Source organism: Triticum aestivum, chromosome 3D, assembly GCF_018294505.1.
Source record: "Triticum aestivum cultivar Chinese Spring chromosome 3D, IWGSC CS RefSeq v2.1, whole genome shotgun sequence".
Taxonomy (NCBI): domain Eukaryota; kingdom Viridiplantae; phylum Streptophyta; class Magnoliopsida; order Poales; family Poaceae; genus Triticum; species Triticum aestivum.
Window position 1 is genome coordinate 592,661,105 of NC_057802.1, and position 23,732 is coordinate 592,684,836.

General features: G+C 43.3%; 1 protein-coding gene and 1 long non-coding RNA gene across 2 annotated transcripts; one reads left to right on the forward strand and one right to left on the reverse strand.

Moving 5' to 3' along the window:
- The first annotated feature begins 832 nt into the window (after window positions 1–832).
- On the forward strand, window positions 833–12,986 carry LOC123075741 (cysteine-rich receptor-like protein kinase 10). The gene is made up of 7 exons (XM_044498276.1): window positions 833–1,700; window positions 11,109–11,219; window positions 11,346–11,527; window positions 11,799–12,009; window positions 12,087–12,324; window positions 12,446–12,596; window positions 12,687–12,986. The coding sequence occupies exons 1-7, from the start codon at window positions 833–835 to the stop codon at window positions 12,984–12,986; spliced, it is 2,061 nt and encodes a 686-aa protein (XP_044354211.1).
- LOC123075742 (uncharacterized) lies at window positions 3,699–7,303 on the reverse strand. The gene is made up of 3 exons (XR_006436187.1): window positions 7,205–7,303; window positions 4,325–4,425; window positions 3,699–3,741 (listed from the first exon to the last, which is right to left on the reverse strand). It is a non-coding gene; the product is annotated as an uncharacterized lncRNA (long non-coding RNA).
- Window positions 12,987–23,732: the final 10,746 nt, after the last annotated feature.

Sequence of the window (23,732 nt, forward strand, 5' to 3'; positions counted from 1 at the left end):
CAGTGTTGCATGCGCATGTCTACAGTTCAATGGGTGCAAGGTTGAAATAATAATGGCACCGTACTTGATAGCAAAAGAAGATATAACATCTTATTTAATAGGATTGATTGACTACTCATATCAACAAGGAATTTCTGCATTTTCGGGTTCACAAGGAATCTCAAAGTAAAGCATGTTTTGCTTGAGTAATTTGAGAATAGGTGACCGACCCAAAAGTTGATACCCTGTCTGCACAAGCAAGGACAAAGTGTGCAGCAGCTGACGCCTCGCCCTGCGCCACTGAGGGTGCCGTGCCGTGAGCTGTGAGCTGCTACCGGGATGCCTTTTTTTTAGTTCTACTGAACTTGTCTCATGAGTTATGAAAAGTTGAGCGAAAATATGGAGCAAATCTGTCTCGAGCACCAACGGCTTATGAGACAACATATCAGACACAACTTAATCCCGCAAAACACAACTTAAACCCGGTATACACCGACGGATGCCATGAGATACCGGCGTCGGTGTTATCGTCATCATCCATCATGTCCACAACCTTGTGATTCCAACTCCGCTGGCTACGAAACGCAAGACCGCAATGCAACCAAAGTCTTTCCTAATTTGGTCTCGGTCTTTACAGGTTTGGTCTCGGTCTTTCCGGGTTTGGTCTTCGGTCTTCACACCACTCAAACGCCGGTCAGTCAAGCATGAAGTCTTTAGTCTCTCTCGCCGGCTAACTAAATAAAGACATCCCACCACATCACCATGAATATGATGTTGATATATAGGAGTAACTCGGTGTTGCATTATTTTCCTGCTTCTCCTGCTTCTGCCACTGCCCGGCGTAAGCTAATCGATGGACATGGTTATCGTTCCCATCCTTCTCCTGCTGCTCCTGCCCTTCGTTGGTGCCCAATGGCTAGTGTGCGGTGACAGCGGCAACTATACATCAAACAGCACCTACCAAGCCAACCTCATGCTCCTCTCGTCTACCCTCCCCAACAAGGCCGTGTCCAACACCAGCGTCTTCGCCACCGCCACCGTGGGCCATGCTCCGGACATCATCTATGCCCTTACGCTCTGCCACGGGGACATCACCGACGCCTCTGACTGCGAGAGCTGCGTCGCTGCCGCCTTCAAAGATGCGCAGCTGAGCTGCCCGTACAATAAGGAAGTCAGCACGTACTACGATTACTTCATGCTCAGGTTCTCCAACCATAATTTTCTCCTTGCCAACAGTACCGAAGATCAGATGAAGTGGATCAACCTCCGGAACACCCTGAACTTCACGACAGGTGGCGACTCCATCACGCACTTGTTGTTCATGCTTCTGAACAGCACGGCCCAAGCGGCTGCAAACAGCTCCAGGAGGTTCACCACCTCGCGCTTAGGCGTCAACATCGTCCCAACGGTGTACTGCTTTATGCAGTGCACGCCCGACCTCACGCCCCACGACTGCGCGGCTTGCTTACAGGTTGTTTTGAAGCATACGCTCAAGTTCCTAGATGGAGCGCAAGGTGGTCGAATTCTCGGGACACGGTGTAGCATGAGGTACGAGCTATACCACTTCTACGAAGGGGTCCCCATGCTTGCAATTCCGGTGGTCAACGGCACTACGCCAGCGCCCACGCCCGCTACCAGTACCAGGTACCCACATTCCCAGTCGCATCCACCAGCTGCGGCGCCTCTCCGGGAGGCGCAGACGGCTGTTCAAGAACAACAGGGTATGTAAACTTCTCACCCTTTCCAGGACATACTTAATTGGACATGCCAACACTGCTTCTATTTGATTATAATTGATTCAGAAAAATTGTGGAGAAACTTTTTTTAAATGATGGAATTCCCTCGGACTTTACGTCGAGATGCATGCAGCCAGTAAAAATAACTTATCTGTACTGATATATACACTCCCTCCACTCCAAATATTTGTCATGGTTTTAGTTCAAATTTGAACTTAAACCATGGCAACTACGCCCTCCGTTTCTAAATATAAGTCTTTTTAGAGATTTCAATAGAGACTTCATACGGATGCATACAGACATAGTTTAGAGTGGAGATTCACTCAATTTGCTCTGTATGTAGTCCGCATTGAAATATCTTAAAAGACTTCTATTTAAGAATAGAGGGAGTACTTTGAAACGGAGGGAGTATAATCTATACTAAATTCTCTTTCATGGCAGCTGATTTAATCTTGCACATGATGGTAATCTCCACTTATAAAACTAGCTTATTAGATCTTTACTAGTAAAATGCCCTTGCCACGGGCTTTTGAAAAAAAGATAAGGTACTACTCACTGAATTAATATTACCGAGAACAATGTCGTCTAAGCTAACTCACATCTTTTTTTTGACAGTCGGCTAACACACATCATATTATCAAACACAATAATCTTAGAGCACATACAGCCGGTCCCCTCAAATCTGCGGACACGCCCGATCATTGACCGAACAGGAGAGAGAAGGAAAATGGCAACCCAACCCGACCCCTTATATCATCCCCGGTCTAGGCTATCCGCAAACTCTCATATTGACACCAAACATGGGGAGTATATGAGGCTCATAGACGTGCATGGTCGATCCGCCATGTAGGATGTGGCCCACCATGGACTACCTTTTCTTTCTTTTCTTTCTTTCTCTTCATCTCCATCAAGCACATGCACGTCACCGGATATATAAGGGACAAAATGAGGAGTATGATTGCATGAACGGACAAATAGAGGCTCAAAACGGACACTGACTGGGCGCTTCCGTGGACTTTTAGGGTGCACGGATTTGCTAAATCCGGCTATAGATGCTCCTATTGACAACTCAAACAGTCATGTTTTTTTAGTTGGAATGGGTTTTGTTTTATTCATTCATTTCACGATCCGAGACCAAAAACATCACGAATACGATCTGATATGTACCTGGCCCAAGTTTCACATAACTTATTTGCACAATCCTCTTTAGTTAGCCAAAGAGAAGCTCCATTAGTCAAGCATCTCACCCATGCCACCCTGAAACTCCTCTCTTGATCGCATGCACTCCTTTACCTCCTCAGCAATAGGCCATAGATTGATCTATCAATTTCCGAGCTTCTTAATTTAGCCGCCACTGTTTTTGAGTCTGCTCCAAGATAAGCTTTGCCACGTCCAATTCACGTGCAAGCTGAGCTGCCCATCGTATACACCGGACGACATTCCATTATGGAAATCTGGTAGAGAGGTGAACATCTACAAGGCTATAAATCAAAACGAACAAATCAACTATTCATAGATACCAAATTTAAGAAGCTCGCAAAATGTTACTGCTATAAAACTGTATAGTGCTACCCATCTTCATGTTGTTCCCTCCGTTCGTTCAAATTGAAAATAAGTAGAAGAAAATGAAAAAAAAGAAAAAGAAAAAAAGATTACAAAATACTCCCTCCGTTCCTAAATATAAGTCTTTTTGGAGATTTCACTATAGACTACATACAGAGCAAAATGAGCGAACATATACTCTAAAAGGCGTCTATATACATCCGAATCTAGTCTCTATAGTGGAATCTTTAAAAGGAATTATATTTAGGAACAGAGGTAGTACATGTCTCGTGCAGTCAGGAACTTCAGATTTTGAATAAGCTTATGCTTGTACTCATCTTCCAGTACTATATCATGAGCCAAAGTAACTAAACATCCTCCATCACCTCTTGCAAATCTCAGAACCTCCAATCCTTGATGCACTAAACTGACTTTCACCACAACCAGTTCTTTCCCTCATCGTCCCGCTCGAATGAAAAGGAGACTGAAAAGAAAGCGATATGAGTACATCAAGGAATCAGATGAGGGCTATTGACAATCCATAAATCCCATGAGTCCTACTGGTGGTATACATGAATAACCAAATGCCATTTACAATTCTCCTGAAGGTGGGTAAATAGAATGTTTAACCAAAGCACATCTTACAACCACATATTAGAGGTTCGATATCTTTCAGGCCAATTGCAAAAAATGATGAACACTCTGACTACACTAAGAGAATGGATGCGACGTGATGTGAAACATATACTGACATTGCATCATGTAAAGGGTTAGTGGTGGTACAGATTATTTGTTGTTATTAGCAAATCCTTTTCGAGACCATGGATGACTAACACGATGTTGCAATCAATTTGTAATTAAAGAGACCAAAAGTTATTTTTTTAACCAGAAAGTCCTTGCGCTGGAGTTCAGACAAACCCCTCAATAACATGACCAAATTTGTTTTGACTCTGTTTATCACATATCAAGTACGAACCAGCAAACATACAGACTTGTGAAGCTGATAAGAAATCATGAAAGTTATTTGAACTTGAAACTAAAAGTCCAACAGAGGAGCGAGAACTAACCTTGTTATCATTTCTCTGAAGTCTGAACCTCGCCTAGTTCTTGGTCCAATGTGAGTATGCTTCAGAGATAATGATTTCTTATGTAACATGCGCTTTCACATCTGAAAGAGCTACAGAATATGCTGACAGACCGTGCACTTCATAAATCAAGCACATAAAATTTATTTCTGTCGTCAATATGGAAGATTAAACGTTAGTTCAAATTGAATAATACATCAGAATTGTCATTTCTGACTTTTCATCCATCACTGAATAAAAAAGGGTCAATGTCCACTGACCATGCAGATGTGCTGACCATGGGATATTTAGGCTGACGTAGATTGGAAATCAAAGCTACAAAATGACTAACGCAGCGTTTGGATGTAGATATTGAGGCCCAGATTTCGACATTGGCATTTGGTTGCTCGAATATCGCTGTTTGGTTGTGCTTGACATTGAGTCATGGAATCGAGGCTCAATATCAAGTCGTTCCCTCTTTCACATGCACTCCCTCCTGACCAATTCGGAGGCCCTGACCTTGGTTTTCACTGATATTCGCCAATCGCTCCAGCCCGCGACTCCTTCGCCCTCACCCCTTCGCTGCGCAGCCATCAAAATGGCACAGTAGCCCGCTGCCCGCATCGCCGCGAGCGTCACGACGGTGCTGGACTCCGCCACTGACCCGAGCTCGAAGACTGCAGGGTTCGGCTCCTGCTCCGACCAAACCACCGCCACCTCATGAGGCCGGCAGCGACTACCCAGGTCTCCGCACCACCCCATCTAGCCCGGCGGCTGTTACCTGGGTCTCCGTGCCTCCCGCTCCCTTTAATGGCTGCTGGCTCGGGGCCGCTCCGGCAAGGCACAGCGGAAGCCCGTCGCTGGTGTCTGTCGCTGTGTGCGTGGAGTCCGTCGTTGTGTGCCTGAGTCCGGTCCTGTGTGCGTTTGCCCTCTGTGCGCATCCCCTACTTTGATTGCAGGTGCACGAAGCTGAGTTGTTGCAAGCACGACCAATAGCTGTATTTATCTTCCATCCCTCACGAGCATGCTTCCCTTTTTCTGGTCAAAAGATACTTGTATGAAAGTTCATACTTGTACATGTGCAATTCAACGCTTGATCATCCAAACAAGATTTGGAATTGTTTTTTCTCTTGGATTCCATTAGCCAAATATATGAGCATCCAAACACTGGAATTGGCATTGAAACTCAATATCAATATCTTGGATATTTGGCATTGGAGCCAATTCAATGCCAAGCCCTTCAATGTCAACATCCAAACAGAGCGTAAGCAAGTTAGGGATACAACAGAAATACTCCAAAAAGCGATGAAAAACAAATCTGAAGCAACTCACAACCCCATGAATTCGTATTCTCAGTGAGCAAGTGAGTGATGCTGCCACGGCAGTCTAGCACCGAGGGACAATGGTGGCAACCGCCTTCCCATCCAGTGAAGTGTCGAACCCGGAATCTTCAGCTCCTCCTCAACCCTTAGAAATGCTTCTCAGTGAAGTGCATAAAATGATGTATAGAATGATAAAAATATCAATTAATAATAGGCGTCAAGAGCATCAATTTTGCAAAGCTGATACCCTCAAACTTTCTAAGGATTGAAATCTACAAATATTCCTTCAAGTCAAATAAACCGGTATATTAAATTTTCTCATGGATAGCTATGTAATCAGCATTAGAGTAAATAATTTTCTATGTTGAGCTTCGAAATCGTCTCCTATATTGAAAGCCTGGATAGTGCAACGTTAAAATGGAATAGCCTAAGAGATACTCCCTCCGTCCCAAAATAAATGCCTTGCCATTTGACCGAACTTCTCTAAACCTTGTACTTGTTATCTATGTTCACTAATTGCCTCATCAGTTGTATTGTATCCTTCTGGAAAATAATAAAACTTTGGTGTGGTTAAATGTCTGAATAGAAAAGGCCTGCACAAGAGGACACCATATTAAAAAAGAAATAATATGTGATACCAACAATCTATTACATCTAAGAATAAATATTATATCTTGCCTAAGAATACAATAATTGCAGGTTACCCATACATGCTGCCCCTCATTTTATAAATTTCTTTTTGTTGCCTCTCAATTATTTATACAAGTAAAATAACCATAAGGTACACACCAATGGAAAAAGAATACAAAATCAGATATTCTAAACTAAAGAGAGGAGACAATTTCTTTATAATTTCGAGGTAGATCATATTATATGTAATTTTCTAACCAAACAGATCTTCAAAAATAATGCTAATGATTTGAAGAGTAAAAATATGGAACAGTAGATTTTATTTAATTTAGGTACCACTGAGGAATCAAAAGAATTTTTAGAGCACTCTACTGTGAATAACCAAGCATGATGTCTGATAACAAATAATGGGCCGAGCTGCATTTCAGGCCCTTGTCTACCAAGTAGAAAAACCATGGAAAAGCACATAAATATATATAATAGGAATAGTAATCAGATGCTCAAAAACTATAACATGAACATATCAGTGCTAAACCAAATTATCTATACACAACCATAGAAACTAAAAGAACCATCTAACAGAACCATGGAAGGCTTAGGTTGCATGTCCTCAACTGAAATGGGTGAGTTCTGGGCATCCTTCTAAGCTAATCTGTTTAACATAGCTCATTAGCTCATGATCAATACTTCATGCATTTACCAAGCCTGCTAATGCTTTTTTGAAGTTGACGTCCCTATTTAAAATTCAAATATCAATTTGCACCAATAAAATATTTCTTGAAGAGTAGGTGCACACGACAAACTGTAGACACGAAATATTCATTGCATGAAGCAAAAGTAGATGAGCTACCTGTAGATGCAAGGAAATAATGACAAACCGCAACCAGTTCTCCTATCAGTATGTAACTATGTGCCATTAATCTCAATATACCTCACTCTTGGGCGAAGTCAAGATCCATTCTAGATCAGTGCAAGAAGCTTCAATACTACACCTTCCATAAAATACAGGAACTTGTCCATATTTTACTGCGTCTCCCAATAGCAGCAACATCATAATCTTCTGCCGCTTGCTCCCTTCTTCTAGTTTCAGCAAGAAAAAATTATTCAGTAAACTGAAATTGAAAAGTTTTTGGGAAGTAGGTCGGCTCGGTGTGAAGCAATGGTTTTAGGTAACTGTCTCTGGTTCAAACTTTGCCAATGGGTGTGTATCGTCAACCATATTTCTACCTTCCAGTAAGCACAAAAGATAATTATTCCAAAACTACCTAAGTGAACATCGTTTTCTGCATATATCGAGAAATAAAGATAAATTCCTATAACTACTGGCTTGTTCCTGCAGGATAAAGAAAATGTTTTTTTCCGGTATTTTACCTTGGCAGACATCAAGGGCATTCAGTGATCAACACCATTCTTAAATATGTCTCCACCGAAGTAATCATCGCATGCCCTGTTGGTAAAACATGAAAAAAAATCTTATTTATCTGAATTCTCATAGTTCTGCTGTTACAGATTTAAATACACAAATTTGATGACAAAGCATATTGGAGAGCAGGAAACAACTATAGGTTTCTGAAGTTAGAAAAAAAATCAGTGCTTAAATGGCATATAGGCTTCAGATCAGATCATTTTTTTTACAAAATTGTCCTGTCGTGCACACGCAATATTATGCATCTAATCCTAGGCATTTAAGTAACCAAATTTCTGTGAATAATCTGTGGACACATATTTATCTATTCTGAGCCAACTTCTTTGGATTCCTAACTTGTACAGCTGAATCAAACTCACTGAATCAAGCGGATGCTATGAGCTGCAAGGCTAAAGAGAATATGTTACAACTATTCATACTACAGTCAAAAAAAATTGCACACATGATAAATTTTTACATTCACCGGTGAGGAAAGGACATCAAAAGCTGCTACTATATACTGGGTTAAGTGGACGGAACAAAAATCACAAATCTATACCAAAATAATTTGTATATAGCCATAAAACAAAATCCATTGCAAGAAGATGCTACGTACATGCCTTGACCTACAGCAGCAACAGCAGCCAAACACCAACAGAGAGCACCTTCAATGAGCAGACTAAGCAGCGTGTGGCGAGGGGAAGTGGCGCCACTTGACCACCATACAACACTCATCATCAGGTCAATGTCCACACTACCCAAGCCTCAAACTCTATGTTCATCTCTTCTGTCAATCTGTTGAGTTGAATTGATGCTCTTGGTTAGTGAGAGACAAGATCCATGGAGGTAGATTGGGTACAGGGGTTAGAACTTGGTCTCGAACTTGGTGTCAGCACGATGTGGGCGCAGCCAGGGCGTAAACCATCAACAACCATATTCCTTGTGCTGAAAACATAGTCATGTACCCTTGTAAATACAATCATAATAAACCTGCTCTAATGTCGGTCACTACCCGTCTCAATTCCCCTAAATCGAGGTTGCAACTTGCAACTTCAAGAATCATTCTAATAAAATCATACCGCGAGTGTTTTGCCATCAGGGGCGATGTCCCTCTCATGGAAGCACCACCTGTCAACTCCAAGCTTCTTCATGAACTCGAATTGAGATATCACTGAAACAGAAATCGAAGCATAAGTTGTTGATTCCAGCCATGGACCTAAGACACAAGATCAGGTAATTCCCATACTTCTTCTCTTAGCCATGGCCAGGGAATTTGTGCCATCCTCCCAAGGCCAGTTCTTTGTAGGTGCACCAAAAGGATCTCCTCCAGTACCCCGAAACATATGCCAGAATGCCACACTGAACCGCAACCTAACCTGCAGCACAAAACAAATATATAATCCTAGTGCAGCACATAATGTACAAGTAAATTAAAAGGATATATACCAAAAAGGCATAGTTATGCAAATCACACTTACATTTTCTTTACAAGAATCACTTCCTCCGCGTTATACCAATTGTAAGAAAGCATCCTCTTCCTGGTTGGACCATTCAGTACATTTTTTAAAGGACAAATGTTAAACTGGAAGGAACCTTTTAACAACAATTAATCTGTTAGTTCAAGTTCAATGGCCTCACCTCATAGTTGATCTTGGTAAAGCCCAGGAAGAACTCGCCCTCCCAATCATCTGAAGAGGCATTGCCGCACTTGGCGTCGATGTCGGCTCAGCAGGTTACCTGTGCGGCAATATGCAAGGAGCAACCAAATCAGAACCATGATCGTGTTAAGTTCATAGATCAAATCATGGGCATCATTCAGAGCAGAAAAATACCACAAAGTTAGCAATCCCCCGCTCACTGCAGCAGACAGACCACAAAGAAGGAAAATAAGAAGTTGGGCCAGAACACCTGCATCACGAAATCGGTCACCAAGAACAGCACACACTGCTCACTGGATCGATGGGCTCCGGGTGTTGTCTATCCTCTACCTGGTCTCCCATCGTCCTCTGGATTCTGCTCCACCATCTCGATCGTCTCCCTTGGCGCCGAATTCTACACACCTCCCATCCTTCTCCTCCTCCCATGTGCTCCAGAGTACCCAATCTGCATGTGATTTAGACAGACTAAAAATTAGGTTCACGTTCTTGCGACAAACTAAAAAGTACAGTACATAGTTCATCATCCAGATGGTTCAGAGACATAGTAAAAATAAAAATACAACAATGAATACTTGTGTTGAATCTGGAGGTTGAGAGAGGGGGTGGAGGAGGGAGTCGGATCTGGGGGTTGAGAGAGGGGGTGGCCATGAGTCACCTGCACAAACGGAGGCAGCCATGAGTCATCCCCAACACTGCATCGTCCGTCCACGCGCTGAACATAGGGAGCAGCATCTCCATGGCCTTCCTTGTTGTGCACAAGCAGAGATGAGTCGGGCCTGCACACAACAGCACGCACGCACACATCAAATCGAGAAGAAGAAGAAGAAGAAGAAGAAGAAGAAGAAGAGAAGGGGATGCACTCACGCATCAAATGCTGTTCTTGGAGGGGATCCTGCTGGCTTGACCTGCCGTTGGAAGGAGGGGCTAGGGTTTCGGGCGGCGGTTGAGGTCGGACGCGGCGGCTAGGTCCTCTGCTGCTCGCTGGAGGCCAACCATGGTGGCGGCGCGAAACGGGGCTCCTCTGCAGCGACCGGAGATGAGACGAGATGGGGGAGGAAGAACGCGGGCTATGGAGTGAGGGAGAAGGTGGGGGCGGGGTCGGCACCGGGAGTGAGGGAGGAGATGGGGGCGGGCGGCGCCGGGATCGTGGAGGAGATGGGGGCGGGCGGCGCCGGGATCGGGGAGGAGATGGGGGCGGGCGGCACCGGGAGCCAGGGAGGAGGTTGGGGGTTGGAGGCATCGATCGTAGGGTTTTTTGGCACGGTTTTTTTTCGGGTGGGTTGCGAGTTAACGGAGGTGGAAGGATGACAAAAAACTAGAGGTGGGAGGATGACGAAAATAAACCAGCGAAAATAAACCGCGTAGACTATTCACCAACTACTCCATTAGGAGTAGAGATGATAAGTAGCTTCTTAAATCGTGCAAGCACTATTTACACATGTACTAGTAGGCCAGTGCTTAGAACAGATGAATAAAAATAAATAGTAGAAGAACTATGTTTTCAAAAACTAAGCTAAGTGAATCAAAGAGAAAACGAGGTTCATTGACAAGGGGGTAAACCGCTAGAATCGGAACGGTTCAAAGGTCACTGAGAAATTGGTGAAATTTCCTTTGTCAAATATATGGCCGGCCCATGTTTAATTTGTCAAGCTGATTTTTCATTATTGTCTAGCACTTGGGAAAAAGAAAAATATATTTACTCTACCACTAAATGAATCCGTGTTTATTTATATATGAGAACTATACATGAATTAGTCTTCTTTTTTCCTTAGGACACAACTCACGCAAGAGGGTGTTGTGGATTATTGCTGGGGTGGCTCCACTACTGTCAATACTTCTATGCGTTATCTGTTCCGTTGTATGGACGAGAAGAAGAAGACAAGGTTTGTTCTAATGATGGTTCATTCACGACAATGTTCCTCGAAAAACTGAAAATTATTAATGTAGCCAGCCAGGTTAAGTTTCAGTCCCAGATTAATGATGTATATTTGTATGTTCTCTCAATTTAGGAAAGGTAAACTTAAACGACCAGGCTGCCACCAATAGACCGGAAGAAAATGAACTGGTCTGGAGATTGGAGGAGAAGAGTTCAGAGTTCACTCTCTTTGACTTTTCTGAGATATTGCATGCTACACATAACTTCTCCAAGGAAAATCTACTTGGACAAGGTGGCTTTGGCCCTGTCTACAAGGTAAATGCATTGTCTTGAAAAGATTCAATCCTAAGTTCATTCAAATAAAAATAAATAACTATTAGCTCAAATAAATCTAGCATTAGCTGGCCATTAACCAATACATTCATGCGTGTCCACTGAAATTACATAGTACTTTGCAGAAATTAAAATTAAGAAAATCTTGATAACTTGTTTATTTTGTCTTATTTTGGAATGGATGACTTGTAATCCTTATTTTGTCATTTAAATAAAAAATGATGCCCCCAATTTTGTTTGTACATATTTACAGGGCCAATTACCAGATGGAATGCAAATCGCTGTCAAAAGGCTTGCCTCACATTCAGGACAAGGTTTTACAGAATTCAAAAATGAAGTTGAACTTATTGCAAAATTACAACACAATAATCTCGTCAAGCTCTTGGGATGCTGCATTCAAGGAGAGGAAAAACTGTTGGTGTATGAGTATTTGCCAAATAAGAGCTTGGACTTCTTTATATTTGGTATGTACAGTGTAGTTTTTAACCATATTTTGGATTGTGGTCCATCCATGCTATAAAATGCACTCTCTAATGTGCAGAAAGAAACAGGACAGCCTTTATTGATTGGAACAAAAGACGTGTGATAATCGAAGGGATAGCCCAAGGTCTTCTCTATCTCCACAAGCACTCTTGGCTACGCATCATACACAGAGACCTTAAGGCCAGCAACATTCTCTTGGACCAGGATATGAATCCTAAAATTTCTGATTTTGGCCTAGCAAAAATATTCAGCTCCAATGATACTCAGGGAAGCACAAAGAGGGTAGTTGGAACATAGTAAGCATATTTCTTAATTACAAATTACAACATAAGTAATGCCTACAATACCATTAATTAGTTCACGAACCGAATCGTATATTTTGACATAATATTTTCTTGTGCATCCAACTCATTTCAGTGGTTATATGTCTCCGGAGTATGCCTCTGAAGGCATTTACTCAATCAAATCAGATGTGTTCAGCTTTGGCGTGTTACTTCTTGAGATCCTTAGCGGAAAAAGAAATTCTGGTTTCTATCAGTATGGTGACTTTCTTAACCTTCTTGGATATGTGAGTGTATAGGCATGGTATTCTTGTATTGGACTTATAACTTTAATCATGTATATTCATATAATGAAGATACTTTCTCGCTTTTTGCAGTCATGGCAACTATGGGAAGGAGGAACATGGATTGAGCTTCTAGATGCATCAATTGCAAAGGAGATCTGTACATCAGATGCTAGGAGGTACATTAACATCGCACTGATGTGTGTACAAGAGAGTGCAGATGATCGACCCACCATGTCAGATGTTGTTGCAATGTTAAACAGCGAGAGTGGTATTCTTCCAGAACCAAATCATCCAGGATACTTCAACCTAAGGGTATCTAAGACACATGAATTTTTTGTTCCATGTAGTAACAATGATGTAACCATCACTGAGGAGCCACATGGCAGATAGTTGATCACTTCATTTCAGTTGTTGATGAAAAAGCACACAATCATACCAGTGCACGAGTTGTACACTAAAACCACACTAAACTTTTGGTGTTAATTATTGTACCTACTGATGTACAAACATTTTTACATTAATTAATGCTTAAATAAGCCTAAAATAGGCAGACATACCAAGTGAATAAAGTTACATTACTACAGAACATCACATCATGTAGGGGAAAAACCCTCCATTGCACACAATACACTCGCATGTCTCTAAGTCTAGTGTGACTTGCTCCTCCACACCGTCACTTACCCGTTTTCCCAATGCCATTGTCAACCTCACCGATCCTGTCTCTTGCTTCACCCCCACCCGGTCCTCCTCACCTTCTTACTCCGCCCAACGAGCCCGCCGGGTCTTCCTCCTCAGCGGCACCGCTGCTCATTAGTTGGGTTTGGGAGAACAATTACAATGGTTGTCGTGCCGTAACTTCCGCCGAACGAGCAAGGCATCGGGAGGACCCAAACTCAACAACGTCACCACTTCCACCTCACAGGCCTCCAGCGGCAAGATTCACCATGACCTTAGCACGCGTGGGTGGCCAATGGTTAAAGCACAATCAGAGAGGGTGGCCACCGCCGATCTCGTCGCCACACACGGTGAGCTATCGCGTGGTACCAGCCTTCGTCCCGATGAATAGTCTTGCTCATTGTGTTTGTTCTTGTGCATGATGATGTTGATCCAATACTTTAGGGTTATTTCATGATTATGTTTGTGCCGATATATTATTATGGATATTTTATTGTTCAACAAATTACAATTGTGTCAGTAATTAGGAGTTACTTGAGTACTTTGATGCCATTGTTTAGGAAGTTGGATATATTATTTAAATCATGTATTGATATCATGTTGTCTATTCAGTAGCGGAGCAAAGATTTCACCAAACCCCGGGCCAAAATTTATTTTCGAAACATGGGAAAACAAGTAATTTATTTTCAAAACACATATGACATTCCAAAATATATTACATGTGGAAACATACAAAATGAAGCTCAATGCTTAATAAATCTAGAATTTAATCCTAATTCTTAACAATCTAACAAAAAGATAAAGCATGACAAAGCTACAAATAATACAAGTATACAAAAGAGTACAAAATCAATTGTTTACTTCATTTTCTATTTCTACAACATAAACCAAAATTGATAACAAATGCATCAATTTGAATTCAGCAACGCATATATGGAAGGACTTATAATGAATACATACATATTGTTTTCAGTTTTGTTTCTTCATACAACAATAATGCAAAGATACATACTCTCAGCCTCTCCCAATCTCTCTCGGGTAAGAAAATTACCCAACGACAGCAATCTCCTCAATGTGGCTGGTTAGCCTTGTCTAGCAGAGTAGGAGCAGAAGTGGTAGGTCATTGCGGGAGAGACGCCGGAGCAGCCGAGCAGGGCCGGCATGGTGGCACGTACCAGGAAATGCACGGCGGCCGCGGCACGGGCCCGGGAGAAAGAGGAACGAAGGCGAGCAGCCAAACATGGGGACGCGTGGGAGGGTTCCCGGCTGCGCACTAATTAGCATGAGGTGTTGCTCGCCTCCTGTCCGTAGATGTGTGTGTGTGTGCTGCCGGCCGTCAGGTTTTTCTTAGTCTAAAAAACAAAACTAATGGCAGTCAGCACGCACGCATCTGGATTGGTGTCTGGATCCTCCTATTTAACGACCTTCATTCCACATCACCCTCCGCTCCTCACGCAAGCATTTCTGGGCCGGCCCATGTGTGGAGGCGAGCGGCCCCTGTTTTTTCAAAAAAGATTGCATTTTTCTCTATTTTTTGTTTTTCTCCTTAAAAATAAATGGGTATTTCAAAAAGTGCCTAATTGCAGAAAAATGCGAAATTTGAAAGAAAAATGTTTGAGAAATCATTATATAATTGTGAATCCATATAATGTTTATGATTTTGAAAAAAAATATGTTCAAAATTTCTAAAAAATAGGTTTGCATATGCACAAAATAATCATGAAAAAATGTTAAGAAATTAAAATAATGTTCATGAAATCAAAAAGTGTGTGCAGATTTCGAAAATTGTTACCAAACTTGAAAAGAAGTTCATCGATTCAGAAATAATGGTTGATTGAAAAATGTTGATGGATTCGGAAATGTTCATGCATTTCAAAAAATGATTTTACTAAAATTTAAAATTTATTTGTGAATTGCAAAAGGTGACCTCATAATTCAGAATTTTAAAGAATGTTCGTGAGTTTGTGAAAGATGTTCGTGATTCTTTTTGCTAATTTTTAGAAAAATGTTCATGAATTTGAAAAATGTTCATGATTTCAAAACAAAATGTTTACGAATTCCAAAATATTCATGATTTCAAAAAAACTATTCATGATTTAAAATAGTGGTTGCAAATTCAAAAAATGTTCATGCTTTCCAGAAATATTCACGAATTTGAAAGATGTTCGCAAAATCAAAAGGAAAAAGGAAAGAAAGAAAGAAAAATAATACATAAAACGGAATGGAAAAGGAAAAATGAACATGAAAAAAGCAAAAAAGATAATAGATAATAATAATAAAATAATAAAGCACAAAAGAAAAAGTCAAAAACGAAGAAGTGAAAGCGGGATGGGGAAAAACCGAGTAATTGACAAAAAAAACTACCACATTTCACGTTAGCGTCCCACAGAACTACCACTTTTTGAAAACTGACCAAAAACTCCAGTTTAGCGCTGATTTCGTGACAAAAAGCTACCACATCGCGTTGATGACCGTTTCAAGCGTTTTAAACATCTTTCTGACAGATCTGGCCCACCTGTCAGGACGGAGGCCGCGCTAACGGCTAACGGCGCTCGCCTGCCGCCCGTTAGCCGCGCGCGTCGATCTGGCCCGGGCGGACCAGGACCTGGCCGACCGGCTCGCTCCTCGTCCTACCACCTCACTCCCCCCCCCCCCCCCCCGAGCTCACTCGCTCGCTCTGCTCCTCTGCTCTCCACTGCTCCTCTTCTTCTCGAACTCCGGCGACGCCGCGACCATGCCGTCGTGGCCCAACAGCAACGAGACCTCTGACGATGACGAGTACATGAGTGAGTTCAGTAGCATGCAGATGGAGTATTTTGTAAGTCAGCTCAATCTCTCCTCTCCTCTCCTCTGCTAGGGTTAGGGTTAGGGTTTGAAGAAGGATAGGGATTTCTCCATTTAAGTTCATGTATGCGAGCTGTAGTTGATATATATATGTGTTTCCTGCTGTAGCAAACTCCAGACACTGTGATAGATCCAAGCTTTTCTGGGCTTGTGACTGAATCTGACCGTAGGTGCATCCTGCACAGGGAGAGGGCTGGCAAATTTGTGGCATTTGAAGGCACTGACACTGGCAGGAGATTCGTAGGATGTGCAACTGAGGTAATGAACCAAGTTGTCATGGCTGTGATTGATTCATTTTGTGCTTTTCTGAATAATGCTGCTGCTTTTCTCATTTTTGCTTAATTATAAGAGCAGTGCTCTGTCTAAATTATGTACTTATAGCAAATAGCAGCAAAGAGCAATGGAACCAAGAGCTAGTGTAGTGTAGCTACATATATGAGTACTGTTTATGATTTGTTATTGTGAATATGTTTGATAATGAAGAATAAAGCTCACTTCAAATTTAACTGAATTTTCAGGATGGTGTGAACTGTGGTGTTTTAGAGTGGGTAGATGCCCCTTGGCCTGTAATTTTGCAAAGGTGCTTAACCAAGCTCTGGGATATGTATCATGAAGAGAACCTTGGTAGAGTCCAAGACAAAGAGGCTCATGAGATATAGGTTGAGAAACTGAAGAAGGAGCTGGATTCTCTTGGCAATCAGTACAGTCAGCTTGTGGATGATGTATCCAAGCTGTTTGATTACCAGGATGGGCAGAAATCCCATGACAGGAATTACACAAGCCAGGCAATCAATGAACTTAAGGAGAAGAAGCATCAGCTTGAGGAGCAGGCAAAGATTGAGATTCAAATGGAGAAGCTTAAGCTCAAGAAAGAACAGAGGTGCATCCTGCAGAGTCAAGCTGATATCATTCAAAACACCAGGAAAGCCATGAAGGAGATACAAGTTGAGAGAGACCTCCTTAAAGAAGAGAAGAAGAAACTGGAGCATATCATTGCTGAGCTCTTGAAGGCAGGTCATGGGTGCAAAGAAAAGCTAGACAAGATCAAAGAAGTTGTCATGGAGGAGTGAAGTGGTACCTAGGGTTGGTAAGTGAATATGAGGCCTATATATAACTGGCCTAGTACTAGAATCTGATGCAGATATGCATCTTAGTATTAATATGAACTCCCTATTAACTGCTTATGGTTTCAGATCATTTTGGTTGTGTTGTTGGGTGTTGTAATGCCCCTGATCTGTAATGCTCTAAGATAATCCTATTTGTAATGCCCCCTGAACCATATTATCCAGATGTTGTTATATCTACATCTGCAATTTGTTGCTGCTAGGTAGTTGTTGCTAATACTTACACTTGAATCTAGTAACACCAAACAACACTGAAACTGAAAATGAAAATGAAACTGAAACTTGCATTACATAGGAGGTAGCATAGATAACACATATTGTCTGAGGATGCAACATAGATAGCATTACATAGATAGATAGCACCAAATAGTCTGAGGATAACTGAAACTAGCCAACACTGAATAAGACTGACGAAACTAAATGTGAAACTAAATAGTTTCACATCCAGTTTCAGTTAGGCGCCTGCCCTGCTAAACGGCCTGAGCGTCGTACCTCCTGCTTCACTTCGGTGGGAGGATTTGGCAGCATCTGCCCTTGCTGTTCTTCTTCATCGATGAAGATGATGGGAGGAGGGCGACGGCGAGCCTGCAGTGCTGGTGGTGCGATGATCTGGATGTCGTCGTCCTCGTCTTGGTGCTTGTTTGCGTTTGCTTCAGCCGTAGATTGTGCTCGAGCGACGTAGTGGTGGTCTGCCCACCGCTGCCTCTGCCCAGCATCGGCAGAGCCCGCCTCTTTCATTGCCCATAGCAGTATATCTATGGGCAGGATCCCCTTACCTCGGTTTCCATATTGCTGGTCCATGCGTTGCTTCTCCTCACTCGTTGCCTTCTTTCTCACTTCTTCTGCTCCATCCACCAGCTCTTGAACGCTGGTGTACCTTGTGGCGACCTTCATGTAGTCCATGAAGAGGTCGTCGTCGCCGCGCGCTAAACCATAAAGCATGGCAACCCATCCCTTGCCAGTTGGGAATGGGTTGAGCCATGGGTCCGAAGAAGAGGAAGAAGCAGCCATGGTTGGAGCAGGAAGTGGTGAGTGCAGTGGTGTTGAGCGAGGTGAAGTTGTGGTGATGTGAGTAGAGTAGCTGAAGAAAGAGGGGCGTAGTTAAAGAGAGGTGGAGTGAGGCAGTGGAGAAGTAAAACTTGTGCAACAGTATTTGACAGGGTGGTAGTTGTGCAGTAGTTATTGTGTGCTGAAACTTGTGCTGGTTAAGTGATGTTAGGTGAAAGTTGTGCATTGAGATACTGATTTCGTGGTGACTGATACTGATTCTAGAGAAAAATCATAGAAATTGACATACATTCAGAGCACAATGCAGAAAATTCAGAAAATCTACAGGTGCGCATACATTCAGAGCACAAATTCGGAGAATTCAGAGAAATTCAAAGAAATCCACGCATACAAGTGTGCATACATTTAGAGAAATTTCAGACACATCATCACAAACATAATAGAACCAGAGACTTGGAGAATTCAGCAATGTTTCAAGAACTTAACCTTGAACTGTTCCAAGACGCAGAGTCAAGGATTCTGCTCCACCTAGCCCTTGTGACTTGGTAGCGATGGAAGGTTGCCCTATCTCTAGCCCACCAAATGATCAATTCATCGGTGATGATTGTTCCATCTAGGAACACCTCCTTGAACTGCATCACGTCGAGGGAGTTGTGGGCTGCCATAATCGTTGCAGCCAGCCTCTGGCGTTGCTCGCGTGCCTGAGCCCTACGACCCCTCCTTTCTGCTCTTGCGGCCCTTCTTGCTGCTCTAGAACTCTCTTCCTGGGCGTCGACAACCTCTCCTATGCTTGGATCCATCTTTGTGGCTAGGGTAGGGTTGTAGTGATGCTGGCGGCTAGGGTTTTAGTGGTACGGGAAAGGACAGGTTAGGGTCTTTTTATAGACACCTACGCAGGCTTGTGGACTGTGGTCCAATGTGAGAGCCTAGTCTGAGGCCCATTTCCACAGTTATGTGAAAAAAACGCATTCAAACAAATGCACAAAGTCCACAACAGTTTCAGAAAGTGCACGACAGGTTCAGATAATGCACGACAGGGTAAATAATTGCTTTGTATGTCTCCATGTACAATGGTTTCTTGAAGAATTCAGACACATAGTCCTCAGGATGCAGCTTTTGCTTGGTCATTGCAGATATGCCATGACTGCAAGGTACACCTGTCATGTTCCATCTCTTGCAGTCACATGTGCAGGTTGCCATGTCCACACAATATTGCTTTTCTTTGCTTGTTACTTGCCAAATTGTTTCACCAGCTCTGTCAGCCTGGCAGTACTTGGCATATTTTTTATTCTCCTCTAGAATCTCTGAGTAATTTGGTGTGATTGTCCACCTGCAAGTCTGTAACTTCTCCCTAGTCTGTTGCCTCTTGATCATCTGCTTTGTCCTGATCCCTTCAAACATTGTCCTTATTGGTTTGGATCTAACATCAAGTATCATCTTGTTGAAGACTTCACTAAGGTTGTTCACAACTAGATCTGTTTTGCAAGTATGGTCCATAGCATACCTAGCCCAAGCAGAGACTTCTATATTTTTAAGCCATTTCCAAGCATCCTCACACTGCGCTTTCAGCTCTGCCATCCCTAATTCATGCCCATGTCTAGTATAAGAGTAGCTAGCCTTGTCAACACACTTCTTTAGTCCTTTGCTTCTGTAACCAGCTGATTGGAAGTTGGCATATATGTGCCTAAGACAGAATCTTTGAGTTGAATCAGGGAACACTTCATTTATTGCCTTAAGTAATCCCTGTACATTCACAAAATAGATCTACATATGAACACACTCACATAATTCAGTGAATTACTATAGCAACTATGATCAATGATTTAGTTTCTAACCTTTTGCCTGTCAGATATTATTGTGTATGTTCCAAATTTCTTGCCACTACCAATGCAGCATCTCAACTGAGTTAAAAACCAAGTCCAACTGTCTCCATCTTCCTTGTCAACCACACCAAAAGCTATAGGGTAGATGTTGTTGTTGCCATCCCTTCCTGTGGCAGCAAGAATTTGTTGTCCAGTGGTTAACTTGATGAAACATCCATCAAGCCCTGGATGGAGTCACACATTAGCCACAGAAGAAAATTGACACACAAATATGTACAACACAATCAGGAAATATTTACCTATAAATGGTCTACAACCATTAAGAAACCCTTCCTTTGAAGCTGCCAAACAGTAGAACATGTACTTGAATCTAGGAGTGGGTGCAGGGTTTTCTGGGTCAACAAATGTTGTTACAATACACCTGCTCCCAGGGTTTGTATCAAGAACAGCTTGAAGATAATCCCTCATCCTCAAGTACTGCTGCTTGTGGTCACCCTGCACCACACCAACAGCCTTCCTCCTTGCCCTATAGGCAACACTTCTTGAAACATGAACTAAGAATTTAGTCTTAGTCTTCTTTATTAATGCATCCACAGGAGATCTAATGTCTTCTCTCAATGCTGGTTGTACTGATTTGGACAACCACTTTGTAGTAACCTTTGCGGTCTCTGCACATGCTCCACAAGTATGCAGCATATCACACTTCTTGATGCAGAAAGTTTTTTCATGAGCTATCTTAGATGCGCTGATATGAAAATCACATCCATGGGCTCTCTCTGAGCACCAAACAATAATCCTATCAGGGGCATTTATGTGATACTGGAAATTCCTCAGCGTCCTCATGTGAAAATCCCTAAGTGCATCTATGAACTCATAAACAGTGGTGAAGCACAATCCCTTACAAAACTGTTCATGTGGATCTGGAAGCTTCTCATTGAACCATACCCTATCCTTTGACTTCTTCAACACTCTCTTCCTGCCACTTGCTAGTTTGAAAGCTCCTTTAGGCTCTTCTTCTTCATCACTAATGCCAACATCACCAGGAAAACAAAATTCATCTGCTTCAGGAAACTAGTCTGGTTTTACCTCTTTCTGAACCTCTTGGTGGGATCTAATGGTTGGACCAGGGTTTCTGACTGGCTTAAGTTTTTGGACCACTGATGTATTTACTTCTGCAGCTTCTTCTTCAGAGGGGGAACCTGGATGTGATTGCACATTGTTGTCATCTGAACCTGACTGCACATCATCAGAAAGAAATTCAGACACATCAGTGTCACCTTCAAAATGGTTAAAATCATCTTCCATCTGCAGACTACTTTTCTTAAGCTCATTCTTTCTGTCAATGACTGCATCCACCAACTTTGTGCAACTTTGTTGAGTGTTAATGCAATGTTCAGCAAAATAACTATCTCTATTTTCATCTGCATTACATGGCTCATCTGCTCTGACAACTCGTATGTTCACACTCTTCTCCTTCTCAAAGTGAATCAACATCTGTTCCACATCATGTTCAGAACCAAGATGCTCCATACCTTCTATTCCTTTCTCCTCATTGACAACATAGTACATATAATCATCAGCTGAGTAGCCCTCACTCCGAATGAGAGAAACCATAGTCAAAAATGATATGTCTGACTGGTAAATTCCTCTAACCACAGATTCTCTGGCTAAGAAATGGAATCAAATTTCCCACTTGGGGTCATCAATACTGCACCACAAATTGGAAAATTTATAATTAAATGGTCTGCACAATATTTAGTGTCTGACAGTTCAAATTTTCTATTTTCTGACATTTTGGATTGAGTCACAGCAAAACAAATTGTTAATGTTCCTGTTGTGCTCAAACAGATTTCAATTCCTGTTGTGCTCAAACATGGTTCTAATGTAAATCTAACTATGCAACTATCATATATATCGTGATTCCTAACAAAACAAATCATTTCAGAAAAACAATTACAGATCAGACAGTAGGACAAGGAAGCAGGACATACCTCGTGCCGCCAGCAGGACAAGGAAGCTTGCGCCGGCCTCGAGCTGCGCCTCTTCTCTTCGACGCTGCTACACGCCGCCTCACAATCGTCTGGGACGGCTCAAGTTGAGGCTGGGGTTGGTTTTCGAGGAGAAAGCTACTGCTGCCTAGCCAGTTATAAACATCAATGAAGACGGCATCCCCGCCGCCCATCACGTCGGGGGGCGCTCCTCCAAGTGATTCAGCGCCGGAGTTTGGATCCGCCGCCGCCATGAATGAATACGGCTAGGTTACTGAGCTCGTGGGGGGGGGGAGTGAGGTGGTGGGACGAGGAGCGAGCCGGTCGGCCAGGTTAGTCCTCGTCCGACCGGGCCAGATCGACGCGCGCGGCTAACGGGCACCAGGCGAGCGCCGTTAGCCGTTAGCGCGGCCTCCGTCCTGACAGGTGGGCCAGATCTGTCAGAAAGACGTTTAAAACGCTTGAAACGGTCATCAACGCGATGTGGTAGTTTTTTGTCACGAAATCAGCGGTAAACTGGAGTTTTTGGTCAGTTTTCAAAAAGTGATAGTTCTGTGGGACGCTAACGTGAAATGTGGTAGTTTTTTGTCAATTACTCGGGAAAAAACCAGACTCGGCCAGCCCTTACGCTGGACAGGCGTGCGAGGCGTGTATGCACTAGGTCGCTATATAGCGATCTACACACCAAATAGGAACCACCTCTTGTTTGATGCGTCTTTCCGTCCGTGCGTTAGGAGAGTAGCACAACTGGGCCTCGCTCACAATTCGTGAAACCGTGCCTACAAATTACCACTTTACAAATTTGTGCGGAAAACTGCCACTTTTTCACTAATCTTTGACTAAAAACTACCATGTATCAAAAGTGCCCGATTCGACTCGTTTAAACTCGATTTTGACTGTTATTACAGGCGGGGCCCGCATGTCAGCACCAATCTTCTTCTTCCTCCTCCCCTCTCTCTATATTTGGCATTTCAACAAACACCTCAGGAGCACCACCACGTCGCCGCCGGTGATGAGTTCTCTACGCCACCTAGAACACTGAGTAGTTGGGCCTGCTAGCCACGGCCAACAAGGAGCGCTTCGGCACCGGCGCAAGCATTGGGAAGGAGGAGCGTCGCGGCCGCGTTGGCGGGAACCAGCAGAAGCCGAGTCTCCTGGAACAGCGGCGCCAACGGCCAGCGGCTTCCTCGCTGGGAGGGCGGGTGCGCTGGATCCCGCGGCGCCCACGGCTTCCTCACCGGGAGATGGAGAGGTGGGTGCTCACCGGATCCCGCGGCGCGGCGGCTGCCTCGCCGGGGATGGAGGGGCGGGTGCTCGCCGGATGGAGCGGCGGCTGCCTCGCCGGGGGATGGAGGGGCGGCATGCGGGACCAGAGGACGGCCGGGTATGGGATGCGACGGGGGGAGGGGGAGGAGCGGCAGAGCGCGGACGGGGAGGCGCCGCCGTTGAAGAAGAGGAGGAGAGGTGCGGGATGGACTGCAGTGCGGGGTCAGGGGGCAGAGGTGCGGGGTCAATGCTTACGTGTGGGCCAGCCCTGTCAGAATCGAGTTTAATTTCGTCCAGATCAGTCACTAGTGTTTTTTTGTCAAAGTGAAAAAGTGGCAGTTTTCCGCACAAATTTATAAAGTGGTAGTTTATAGGCACGGTTCCACGAATTGTGGTAGTTTTTTGTTA